The sequence below is a fragment of the Megachile rotundata genome, chromosome 2 (assembly GCF_050947335.1).
Source record: "Megachile rotundata isolate GNS110a chromosome 2, iyMegRotu1, whole genome shotgun sequence".
NCBI classification, from domain to species: domain Eukaryota; kingdom Metazoa; phylum Arthropoda; class Insecta; order Hymenoptera; family Megachilidae; genus Megachile; species Megachile rotundata.
Window position 1 is genome coordinate 15,375,926 of NC_134984.1, and position 14,234 is coordinate 15,390,159.

The window sequence follows — 14,234 nt, forward strand, 5'->3', positions numbered from 1 at the left end:
AGTAATAAAAATTTGATATTCAAGAAAGAATTGCTACATGTAAATTTTTATAAATTTATTTATCTAAGAATTTCATTAAAATCATGTATATTTTTTCATGTGTTTTGACGTACACTAATTGTGGTTATTATTAAAAAATAATAACAGTGGAAATTATGAAGAAGTAATTAAAATTTGATATTCAAGAAAGAATTGCTACATGTAAATTTTTATAAATTTATTTATCGAAGAATTTTATTAAAATCATGTATATTTTTTCATGTTTTTTGACGTACATTAATTGTGATTTTGTTAAAAAATAATAACAGTGGAAATTATGAAGAAGTAATTAAAATTTGATATTCAAGAAAGAATTGCTACATGTAAATTTTTATAAATTTATTTATCGAAGAATTTTATTAAAATCACGTATACTTTTCCATGTTTTCTGACGTACATTAATTATGATTATTATTAAAAAATAATAACAGTGGAAATTATTAAGAAGTAATTAAAATTTGATAGTCAAGAAGGTTTTGCTGTATGTAAATTTTTTAAAATTTATTTATCGAAAAATTTTATTAAAACAATATATATTATTTCATGTTTTTTGACGTACACTAATTGTGGTTATTATTAAAAAATAATAACAGTGGAAATTATGAAAAAGTAATTAAAATTTGATATTCAAGAAAGAATTGCTACATGTAAATTTTTATAAATTTATTTATCAAAGAATTTTATTAAAACCATATATATTATTTTACGTTTTTTCAATGTACACTAGTTGTAATACTACTTAAAAATAATAACAATAGAAATTATAAAGAAGCTACAAAAATTTGATAGTCAAGAAAGTATCGTCCCACGAAAATGTTTATAAATATTCGTATTTTTAAATTGATGGATAAGAAAGTGTCTACATCAAATTAAAATAACTACTCACCGTTTGTGCTGAATCCTGAGGCCTCTACGTGGATGCAACGGTATGCCGTCTTTCAGCCAGTGCACCCTCGGGGGTGGAGAACCCCTCGTTCTGCATACTAGCTTCACCCTCTCCCTTAACCTCGCTATCGAGTCCCTGAGTTCGGACAACGTCACCTCTCTCACTGAAATCAAAGCACAGTCGTTAAAATCGTCTGCTTAATAATTGAAAAGTTCTATTTTACCCTGCTGAATATACTTAACGACGATGTAAAGAGTACGTATTAAATGAAAGAATTACGGAAACGCGATCCGGTTCACGAGAAATTCTAACGCATAATGAATTTCACGACGGCTAAATCTGCGGCGTTGAAAGAGAATTCTTAAAACGGTCATTTTCCAACTCCGTCCGGCTACGTGTCTCGAAGTTCCGGCAAAAACGGACGAAATCCTAACCCCGGAGTTTTAATAAACTTTTCGAGAGCCCGTCCGAAGAAACTCCGCAATACGCGTTTTAAATCGCGCGATCTTCGACGGAAAGAAATTTCGCGGAATTTCTCTTCCGACATTTTAGCCCTTGCGGCGCATGAAGCGATATAAAATGTTGAGTACTGGAATCTCTTAAAAGTTCCTGATTTTAAAAAGTAGAAAGGGAGATCGTCGAAATGAAAAATACCTGAAGTGCTTTGAAGTCGCTTAAGACGACACCTATTGATCTTGGAGTCATATTTCACACAAGCGAGAAAGAAAGGGTGCTACCCTGATCTGAAAGGGTTGTACATATTCAAGGACTCCGTTTTTAATTTCAAACTACGTTCGTGTTAGAAAATACTAGGTAAAGTTTAGTACTTTTGTACTTCCAAGGTTTTATGTTCCAAGGACAAGAAACGGTTTGAAGAGCGATTACTCCGGCTAACGAGTTGTCGCGTGTAGATTCACGCGATACCCTGGATACAGTGACATCACAATAGCAAGCAGCTGTCGCGATCGTAAATTGGGCGCGCGTTGAAGAAAAATGGGTCATCGGGGATTCTAATTTTAGAGGAGCGGAGAGCTGCTCTCGTGAGGTCGTTGATTGTATTGCGACTAATGTAAAGGGTACAGCTCGCTAAGCTCGTCCCTTTGTGACCGTTTCTCTGCGATCTTTTGTTAACGCCGAAGATATTGTTCTTAGGATATTGTACTATTTGTCCTTAATAAGGCACCTACTTTCACGGGGTTTCTATGCTGTAACCTTGACAGCACTCCTGGAAATTACGGCGATTAGTTGACGTGCTTTCAAAGAAACTTTGTTCCCTTTTTTCGTTTCTGCGTTAGTCGTTCATTGGTTCATGTCATTTAATAACATCAATTCATACAGACAATTTGTTTGTACTTTGAATTAATGTCAGAATGTAGTCAGTCAAGTTTAGTCAACATTAGCAAGAATACAAAAAATACTTTCATGTAAAATAAAGATTATATTGAACAACTTTTAAAACAAAATTTCATTTCATACAATAGTATCAGTTCATGTCATCTAATAGCATCAGTTCATGTCATTCAATAGCATCAGTTCATATGGACAGTTCGTTTGAATTTTAAATTAATGTCACAAAGAAGTCAATCAAGTTCAGTCAACATTAGCAAGATTGCAAAAAATATTTTCCTGTAAAATAAAAATTATGTTGAACAACTTTTAGAACAAGTTTTAAGAAGAACTTCCTACATGTGACAAAATATGAATTACTCTCTAATAATATGTACAATTATATTTAACAAGAGGGTACAATTCAATGAAATTAAAATTCACATTCAAACTGAGTGACTCCGATTGAAATGTAAAATATACATATATATACAACGATCGATTTGAGAACTTCCTATCATGTGACAAAATATGACATAGTCTTTACTAATATGTATGATTATATTTGACAAAAGAGTATGATTCAGTCAAATTCAAATTCGCATTCAAACTGAGTATCTCTAAATTGTAATATACTATACAACCTCGTTCAGAAAGACGTCCTCTACCACCCCTTTTAGGTGGTAACACTACTTATGAACCACCCTGTATATACAACAATCATAAATATATTATAAACTCGTTTTATTACATATTTCCTATGTTTTCACCATAAAATAAAGAGCACAACTCCTGATTAAAAAGATCATTTGCAAGCGTGTAAAAGTCTGTCGCAAGCGTGTAAACGTCGAGACAGGTGATCCAGGGGGTGACTGATTACCCATGAATTTAAATCTCATTCGAAACGGATTACGGCTCGATGGAATCGCGTTTAATTCCGAATCTTGGTACACGATCGTAGAAACGAGTGGCGTTCCTTTCGCGTCGTCTCGCAATTTTTCACCAACCGTCTTCTCCGCGGAGCGGTGTTTTGACTAGCGTGCTCGGCGTAATTACGCCAGGCTTCTCTGTCCCCTCGCCAGCCGAAACGCGACGCTCGAATTATCCTCGACGTTCCGCGTCGCGACGAGAACGCCTCCGGGCATTTAATACGTTTCCATCAATGTCGTCGTCCTCGTCGCCGTCAGACGGCGGCGTTATTCGAAACTGTCCGTGTCGGCCTCGTATTCGTAACGCTTGCGATACCTTCGTATCTTGCGAGATTCGATGGTTAACACGCGACCTCGTCATTTCCGTCATGAAATTCTGAACTCGTGTTTGAAGGGCGAATCGATACCGTTATGACCGATGAGGAACAACGGAACCGAGGTAAGCCATTTTGTGTACTTGTGTTGAGGTTAATTATTAATGCAATGTTAGGAGAAACAGTCGAAACACTATATTGAGGATACCTGACCTAAGGAGCAACAAAACTGGGAAACCAGGAGCGCTATTTTGTGCAGTTGGGGTCAATTATGCAATGTTAGGAATAGTTGAAATATTGCATTGAAGAAACTGTACAAATTATAATTAATTTTGTCTTATTTCAATATGTGTAACATATGTCACATATGAGTCGAAGCCCAAGGATTGGTGGCAGCTGTGCTAAAATTCTTTTCATTCTATTGAAATATGTTTTAATCTTCTTTAAAATAACATGTAGTACTTGTAAAATATTCTATAACATAATATGTACAGTACATAATGTGTATTATATTTTATTTCACTCGTTAACATTTCCGACCAATTATCGATACTCTATTTCATAAATAAACTTAATTATATAAATGAAATTTAGTGTACTAAAGCATGAATAGAGTGGCTAATCATATAGAATAAAAGCACGTTGAAATTCAGTGATAAAATGAGTGATATGAAATGTTTGTATCAACGGCAAGTAGTACGAGTCAACGTATCGACATGTAATGTACGATAAACCTCGGTAAATAGCAATTCCGGCTGCAAATACTGTCGTGAATAGATTCTATTGGTGAAACATGTTGGTTGAAAGTTTTCGGCGAAATCGGTCCGTTTGAATTGGCATAGATATTAACTGTAGTAACAGGGGCGCAGTAGAATAGGTCAACGCATAGGGAAACGTCACTGCGTCACCCACGCATTCGGCCGTTTACCTGGCATGCTGCAAATTTGTTTTTCAACTGTACAGTCACTTGCAAGAGTCTTTATTCGTTCTGTAAAATTTTCTTTAGTAAATATCATTTTCGCTGGAAAAAGTAATTTCGTGAAATCAGTCAGAAACCAGAATTATGTTCATAACAGAATCATAATTAAAACAGATAAAATCAAGTAATATAATAAATGTTATTCATACAATTTTATTTTAATTCATAATAGAATTATAATTAAAACAAAACAGTAAAATGAAATAACGTAATTATTCGTACGATGAAATTTTACTTTAATTCGTAATAGAATTATAAGTAAAACAAAACGGTGAAATCAAAAAGCGTAAAAAATGTATTATTCGTGCAGAGAAATTTTATTTTAATACCCGGCAAAATTATAATTACATTCCTTCAATTCTTACTGGAATTATAATTAAATGGTTTTAATTATTATTGGAGTTATAATTAAATTGCTTTAATTTTCACTGGAGTCATAATTAAATTATTTTCATTCAAGCTAGAGTTATAATTAATTTACCTTAATTCTCATAGGAAATAGAATTAAAGCAAAATAATAAAATCAAGTATAACAGATACTCCACAAGAATATTTAAAGAAACGATCGATATTTGACCTTAAAACTCCGGTTCTCCATTCTTCCGCTTCTCAAAACGCTCTCAGTTCTTTTGGCACAGAATGCGCTAACTTTAGGGCGCAATTTAACGGAACTCGCTATTCTTCTTCGAAAGCACTTTCAAGGTTTTCTTTATTTATTGTGCTTTCGTACATATTTCCTCGTAAATATGTCCCATTTAAATTTAAGTCCGAAGAATGACACGCAGGGACGCCATTTACATACAGGGTGAGTCATGGAAAGCAGGTCAGGAATTTCTAGGTTCAATACAATATTTTATGCAAATATAAATTCTGACAATAATATCTAATTATAAGCATTAATAATAGTACGTAATTATGAGCAACAATAATTTTTTAAATAATTGGCAGTGACCATACTTTCAGAAACGTCCGAGGATTGACGGAAGTTGAATAAACACGAAAGCTGATTACGAAAACCCGAAACATAAACTGTCCTCCGTTTGCATAATTTGTTCGACTCGCAAGCTTTCACGAAATTTTCGGAGCTTTCCCGCGATCGTTTACACCGAAAGAATTAAGCTGGAGCGCCATCGACTCGAAATTAGCCCACCTTCTGGTAGGGCGGTTGTTCGTCGGAATAAAACCGTGTTGCAATTTCTGGTCAAATTAAATCGCGGGTATATTAATTCCGATCCATAGAGTGCTTTTACGCGTCCCGTTGAAAGCGCTCGAGAGTTTGGTCAGCGAGTGAAAATTCACTTGCAGCCAAGAGGATTGCGCGTCTGATTCGCGCTGGATCGGTCTATTCGTTATTAAGCGGTTAGGTACGTGCAAGAAGGGACGAAGCTAACGCGAAAAAGGACAGAGACAGGATAGAGGGTTAGAGAGTCACAAAACGAGCAACAGATGGAACGGAGCGAATAGAAAGAGCCGAAAGGTGGACGTTCCCGGTATTCCCATGTTGCCGGAGGGGACGCGTTGGTCCTCCCTGCGAAACGTCATTTAACGATTAGCCGTGCGAACTGACGCCGAAATTCAAATTTAAATGGCACTCGCGGGAGACTCGATGGACCTGAAACGTTCGGGGCCCGAATTTATGCGGAGCAATTCCCTGGCAACTGCGATGGGATTAAATGCTACGGAAAGAAAAATTGCTTTTAGAACTCTATATTCGGGGTCACATAAATCGAATCGATAGAGTTTATCTTCATGACTCTGTGTTGCTTACGACTGATAGTAGTCAAGATTGTTTATGAAGTCTTCTTAGGCTAGTCTGAAATCAATCTAGCACCTGGCAGAGTATATTGGATATTCTTAAATTTGTTATTTAATAAGTAACTCAGGATGACTTTCATAACATAGGTTAAGACCATTGATATCGGTATGTGTTATTCTAAATATTGTTTCAAGACTTTCTACATTATTCTATAATTTACCTGGAACCTTGCAAGCAATGTATGTCAATTATTTCTAAACTTATTTCACAAATAACAAGTAGCTCTGTTATAACATTTCTCAAGATGATTTTGATAACATATGTCGAGGTCATTGACATCAGATGGTAGGATCTAGTAAGCAACATATATTGAATATTTCTAGATATGTTATGTAACCAATAAGGACCACCAAAACCTTTATAAGATTTCTCATGTGATGACCTTGATAACATATGTGAATGTCATTGACATCAAATGGTAAGATCTTGCAAGCCACATATATTGAATATTTCTAGATATGTTATGTAACCAATAAGGACTACCAAAACCTTCATAAAATTTCTCATGTGATGACCTTGATAACATATGTGAATGTCATTGACATCAGATGGTAGGATCTTGCAAGCCACATATGTTGAATATTTTTAGATATGTTATGTAACCAATAAGGACCACCAAAACCTTTATAAGATTTCTCATGATGATGACCTTGATTACATATGTGAATGTCATTGACATCAGATGGTAGGATCTTGCAAGCCACATATGTTGAATATTTCTAGATATGTTATGTAACCAATAAGGACCACCAAAACCTTTATAAGATTTCTCATGATGATGACCTTGATTACATATGTGAATGTCATTGACATCAGATGGTAGGATCTTGCAAGCCACATATGTTGAATATTTCTAAATATGTTATGTAACCAATAAGGACCACCAAAACCTTTATAAGATTTCTCATGATGATGATCTTGATAACATATGTAAATGTCATTGACATCAGATGGTAGAATCTTGCAAGCCACATATGTTGAATATTTCTAAATATGTTATGTAACCAATAAGGACTACCAAAACCTTTATAAGATTTCTCATGATGATGATCTTGATAACATATGTGAATGTCATTGACATCAAATGGTAGGATCTTGCAAGCCACATATATTGAATATTTCTAGATATGTTACGTAACCTATAAGGACTACCAAAACCTTTATAAGATTTCTCATAATGATGACCTTGATAACATATGTGAATGTCATTGACATCAGATGATAGGATCTTGCAAGCTACTTAAAATGAATATTTCCAGATCTGTCATGTAACCAATAACGAACATCAAAATTTGTATAGAACTTCTCACGATGAATAACCTTGATAACATATGACAAGAACATTGACATTAGATGGTACCTACATATGTATAATGTTACATACATTTATATCAAATATTCCCAAATATGTTACATGATCTTGTTATGATCTTATTACGACCATGTTATGACCTTATTATAACCATGTTATAACCATGTTACGACCATGTTATGATCTTCATAACACACTAAAAAATCATCAACATCAATAAATGTTATTCTAAATATTGACCCTACTCCTCCACAATTTACCTGGAACCTCGCAAGCAATAAAGGCGTATCTCAGTTATTTCCTCTCCAAGATCTCTGCTCTTGTTAAATCCTTCGCTTTGAACAGCGATAAAAAATTTTGCTACCCCGGTAAAGACGAGAAGAACGAGCGAAGACGATGGGAGAGTTCCTTTTGAAGAATTGAAAACGTTTAATCGTCGCTTCTCGTTCAATAGCGTTGCTTACCTACGAAAGGATTGAACCCCCCTCGCGCCCCGTTCCGTTTCGAAACACCTCTTCCTTTATCCCCGGCCAGATCGATGGGCATCGGGCAAATGAATCGGCAAATACAGCTTGAAACACCGGCGAATATCATCTCGGAGATGAAAGACCGCACGGAAGCTTCTCTTTCAACTAGAAAACTTTCGATCGGACGTTAATATTATTGCTTTATATCGTTCGATATTTTATGTTGTTGTCTTTTTTCTTCCATCTGGAGGACTTTCTTTAGATATTGTGGAAATTTGTCGGGAGAGATGTTTCAATTAGGCATTTCTCGAATTGGGTACATTTTTTGTTCTATGAATGGCAGTTGTATGTTTTGTTTGGTATAGTCATTTTATCTTGAAATTTGTTCTTTTGAGTTTACTTGTACATTAGGGGTTCTTTAACTATTTGTTGCTTTTTGTTAGTCCACCACTTACAATTGATCATTTTTTATGCACACTTTATCCACTGATTTGTACAAGTGAAGTCTGAGTTCTAACTGAACTTGGACTTCTAACTGAACTTGGAGATGCAACTGAATTTGGACTTCCAGCTGAACTTGGTCTTCTAACTGAACTTGGACTTCCAACCTTCAACTACAATTTCAAGTAACATCTACATATAAGATCCACCATATAACTGAGTTTAGAGTTCCAACTGAACTTGGACTTCTAATTGAATTTGGACTTCCAACCTTCAACTACAATTCCAACTAATATCTACATGTAAGATCCACCATATAACTGAGCTTGGAGTTCCAACTGAACTTGGTCTTCTAACTGAACTTGGTCTTCGAACCTTCAACTACAATTTCAACTAATATCTACATATAAGATCCACCATATAACTGAGTTTAGAGTTCCAACTGAATTTGGACTTCCAACTGAACTTGGACTTCCAACCTTCAACTACAATTTCAACTAACATCCACATATAAGATCCACCATATAACTGAACTTGGAGTTCCAACTGAACTTGGTCTCCCAACTGAACTTGGACTTCCAACCTTCAACTACAATTTCAACTAACATCCACATATAAGATCCACCATATAACTGAACTTGAAGTTCCAACTGAACTTGGTCTTCCAACTGAACTTGGACTTCCAACCTTCAACTACAATTTCAACTAACTCCCACATATAAGATCCACCATACAAGATCTTCCTCTTACCAATTATCTGCGTACACCTAATCGGTATCCAGCTGTTGGCCACTTTCCGCGTATCCCCGGGGAAGAAAAGCGTAGAAGTGAAAAGAAGGAAAAAAAGAGCAACGCGAAATCTGTCGAGCGGCATGTCACAGAGCCGCTACGAGGGATGAAACACGCCGAGCGAGCGGCAAAGAGAGCAGGCGAGGTTGATTAATGAACGCGTCGCCGAAAGAGCAAAATAACAAATAGCACGTTGCCACGTTGCCCTCGGGCTAACGCAAATGGCGGACGTTCGAGCCTCGGTTGGAACCGGGGGTTGCGGCAACCGGTCATGCCTCTTGCTTGATTCATAGTTCCCGCGGTGCACCGACGGCTTGTGACGAGGTGCAACCCCGTGTTAGGCATACGACCCGCCTCGATAATTGATTGTCTCGCGTTGGCTTCGTTTTGTTTCCCTTTTTTTGTTTTCGGCCTGACGATTATTGCATTCCTAGTAAACCTCTCTTTGGGAACGGATGTTCGACATAGTTCTTTTTGAAGTAGAACTTGGCGCAATATTTTGTGCACTTGTCAGCAGATTGTTGAGGATCGGAATTTCAGTAGCATATTGTTCGAACAAAGTACTTGGAACTCGATTCGAGCAAATACTGTCGACTTGAAAACACCCTTCCCCGGTTATTATCGCTAATCGACGGGTCAAGGAGGGTAACTGGCTGGGGTGTAGCTTCCCAGTTAAAATCGAGGGGATCCTTTGACCGGCTACGATTCAACGGCGATGTTCCAGAAAAGGAAAGGGTAGCACCCTTTCCCATTTACGGCACTTTGGCCCGCTTCGAGCTATACGGGAGTAACGAACTGGGAAGAAGAAGTTCGGCCCGTTCGGGAAAAGTTCGTCAGATTTTACGGTTAGTAGGCAAGTTCGTGAATTACCGGGAACAAATCAGGCAACTTTTCCTACGGGCGTCGTTTAATTCTCCCGCTAACGAGCTCGCGCGACTACGCGCGCTCTCTGGAGTCACTCGTAGCCGGAAATGGTCCGCTTCGACTTCCTCTTCGCTTCCGATACGTCCTATCACTCTTTCGGTTACAGCTGTTTCGCATAAGTCGATGGTATCTTGTTAGAATCTCGAGTTCTTTCGGAACTGGTTACTTTTTGATACAAATACAATTACTGTACTTGTGGACACAGATACAATTACTGTTCTTTTTAATTCTGATTTGTGGAAGGTATTAACTAAATATTTTTAGAATGTTTCTACTCTATCGGACGAAATTGCAATGAGTTATAAATACAATTAGGTACTTGTCTGTGCTCTTTTTGCTTTTTATTTTGATTTGTCATGGAAGGGTCGGACAATCATTAATTTTGCTTGAAGATGAATTCTTCCGGATGGAACAATTACTTCTAGACACAAATCAGGTACTTGTCTCTATTCATTTTTATCCTGAATTATCATAAAAGAGGTGAGGCAATTTACAATGTTTCAGTTGAAGATGAATTGTTCCCAATAGAAGTATTACTTTTAGTATAAATCAGGTACTTGTCTATGTTCATTTTTATCCTGAATTGTCGTAGAAGAGGTACAGCAATTTTACAACGTTTCAGTTGAAGATGAATTGCTCCCAATGGAAGTGTTACTTTTAGACAGAAATATAATGAGGTACTTGTCTGGGTTCATTTTGTTTTTTATTCCGATTTGTCATGGAAGGAGCAATCATTATTTTACAATGCTTTGATTAAAAATGAATTCTTCCTGATGGAACTATAATATCAAGGTACAGATGCAATTAAATATTTGTTTGAACTTTTTCTGTTTTTTTATTTTGATTTGTCGTGGAAGGGATCGAAGACGAATTCTTCCTGATGAAACTATAACTTCAAGATACGAGTGCAATTAAGTACTTGTTAGTGTTCTTCTTCTTCTTTATTTTAGTCTGACATTAGAGACGTTAATCAATATTATATAAACAATATTTCTGAGCAAAATCACAGTTTCAAGATACGAGTGCAATTAAATACTTGTTAGTGTTCTTCTTCTTCTTTATTTCAATCTGAAATTAGAGACGTTAATCAATATTATATAAATAATATTTCTGAGCAAAATCACAGTTTCAAGATACGAGTGCAATTAAGTACTTGTTAGTGTTCTTCTTCTTCTTTATTTCAGTCTGACAATACAGACGTTAATAAAAATTATATAAACAATATTTCTGAGCAAAATCACAGTTTCAAGATACAAATGCAATTAAGTACTTGTTAGTGTTCTTCTTCTTCTTTATTTTAGTCTGACATTAGAGACGTTAATCAATATTATATAAACAATATTTCTGAGCAAAATCACAGTTTCAAGATACGAGTGCAATTAAATACTTGTTAGTGTTCTTCTTCTTCTTTATTTCAGTCTGACATTACAGACGTTAATCAATATTATATAAACAATATTTCTGAGCAAAATCACAGTTTCAAGATACAAATGCAATTAAATACTTGTTCGTGTTCTTCTTCTCCTTTATTTCAATCTTTCATGAAAGACGTTAATCAATATTACATAATCAGCAGTTCAAAAGAACAGTTTCAACATACAAATACAACGAAGCACTTGCTCCTCTCCATTTTTATCTCAGTCAGTTATGAAGCTGTAATGAATATTATATAATCATCATTCTAGATACAAATAAAAATAAGCACTCGCTGTTCTTTAAGTTAATCAATATTATATAATCATTTACGTTCCCTCTCCGCCAGTCTTCCCACTAACATTGATTAAAAAAATAATCCCATTAAGGGAACGTCGTCCTACTAATTTGGAAACGTGCTAATAAACATTAGCCCGAATAGGAAGTTCCAGTCCACTTGTTTCTATTAAGAGATAGACTGTAAGCGACACGGAAAAGGAAGAAAAAAGGGTAGAATTGGGGGTTGTTTTCCGTTTTAATTGCGACCGGCGCCAAGATCGAGCTGGTTAACGAGATGGCGTTACTGCCGGCTCAGATTATGCCTCCGTCTGTTTCTCGTTTCACGAGCCATCGATTAACGGCAGACAGTGGATATTACGGGGATGGCACGAAATGATCGTTCATCTGGGTCTTTTTCTTCTGATGGTATCATTCGGATCGTCGATGCCGGAATTTCGTGTCGTTGATTAAAACGGTCGACTTTATCGCGTTAATCAAGAGTTAGAGGCTAATTCAAAGGATAAGGAATTGTAAGAGTTCGTTTGCTTTATTGAGGAAAGTTCGAAAGATGTGAAAGAAAAGGCAATTATAGATACACAGGAAACGCTTGGGGCTCCTGTGGTTTCCGGCGCCAGGAGAATACCGCGGTTGGAGCTCGGGACACTTATTTAGAAATCTTCCGATTTTGTACACAATTAATAAACGCACTAATTTTCAATAAGTTGAATAAAATATTGTATTTAATAATTATCGTATCAAAGTTGAATCTTGTCGATAAATCGATACTGTCTACGGGAAGTGATATAAAATTAACCACCGTCCGTCGCGTCGATTAAACGTCGCTCGAAAAAGTATACAAATGTGTGTACCGTTTTTCCATTTGCTGGTCGTTATCGATGCTCGTTAACAACGACAAATCCACTTACGAAGTTAAGCCGACGCGTCGTTGCGGACCGATAGCAGCCGCCTCGTAATTTTACAATTATTCGGCCGCAATTTTTCATCCGACAATTTACGAGTTATACTTCGGAGATAGAGAAGAATGACGGGGGATGAAATAAAAAAAAAAGCAGAAAGAAGCAGCGAAAGAAGAGCGCGGGCGAAAAAGAAGGGGGGTTGGAGGGTCGCGCATAACCGTAGCGCGACGTTCGATAAATTGCCTCCAGGTTCTTTTTACTCCGCCATGATATTTTATTTACCAGGAAAATGTATCTCTGCGCTCGCGTGCCGCGAGAATCGTTTTAAAACCGAGGGCTTTTTTTCGGCAATCTCGCGAATCACGGCCGCAGTTTCCGATATTCCTTTTTTTACCCTTCTCTGTCGGACCACCTTGCCGACCGCAATATCCTCGAAATCCCATCTACGTGGCCGGAACGCATTATCCCGTTGGAAAGGGGTAATTAAAAATGCAACGAATCGATGAATAAATCGTTAGGGGAAACTGCGGCCATCGAGGCTGTTTGTGAGCTTTATAATTGCGTTTATATTCAGGGCGCAATGAAACGCGCTGGATTTTCTAAACGACCGGCTGAGGCGTGAAATTTAATAAGCTTTAATAAGCGACCAGCAGTTTAATACGACTATTGATAGTCTTAAATGATGTTGCCTGTTGCGGAGTCTCAAGTCTTTTTTATTAACGTGGATAAGAATTTATTTTTTTATATTAGAATTAATGTGAGCATTTATCTGTATTCGTCGTACTGTTGCTTAATGCATTCAGATGGATTCGTAGACTTCAAATAGGGACTCTGTGCAAAATTTCGATTTTCTTATTAATTATTCAGTTAACTGGTGGATAATTAATATATTCATTTTTAGCATGATGGTTGTTAATATGAGCATTTATCTGTATTCATCATACACCCTGTTGCTTAACTCACTCAAGTTTGAAATTGATAATGTAGACTTCAAATAGGGACAGACAACTCTGGGCAAAATTTTGTTTTTCTTGTTAATTATTTAGTTAACTGGTGGATAATTAATATATTCATTTTTAGCATGATGGTTGTTAATATGAGCATTTATCTGTATTCGTCATACACCCTACTATTCGTCATACTGTTGCTTAATTCACTCAGGTTTGGAATTTATAATTTAGACTTCAAATATCACAGACAACTCTGTGCAAAATTTCGATTTTCTTATTAATTATTCAGTTAACTAATAGATAGCCAATACGTTCACTTTTAGCATTATGATTAATATGAGCATTTATCTGTATTCGTCATACATTCTCTTGCTTAATTCACTCAAGTTTGAAATTGATAACATAGACTTAAACTATTGCAGACAACTCTATATAAAATTTTGTTTTTCTTCT

The 14,234-nt window shown here is 36.2% G+C and overlaps 1 protein-coding gene across 3 annotated transcripts in view; it reads right to left on the reverse strand.

Moving 5' to 3' along the window:
- vn (membrane-bound neuregulin protein vein) overlaps nt 1–14,234 on the reverse strand; it is a 320,062-nt gene that overhangs the window by 127,518 nt on the left and 178,310 nt on the right. For all 3 annotated transcript variants that reach the window (XR_013041565.1, XR_013041564.1, XM_003704568.3), the window contains exon 2: nt 926–1,088. Coding sequence is in view for 1 of the 3 variants with exons in the window: in XM_003704568.3 (XP_003704616.3) it covers nt 926–1,088 (163 nt within the window). In the remaining 2 variants the exon portion in view is untranslated. The remainder of the gene's footprint in view (nt 1–925; nt 1,089–14,234) is intronic.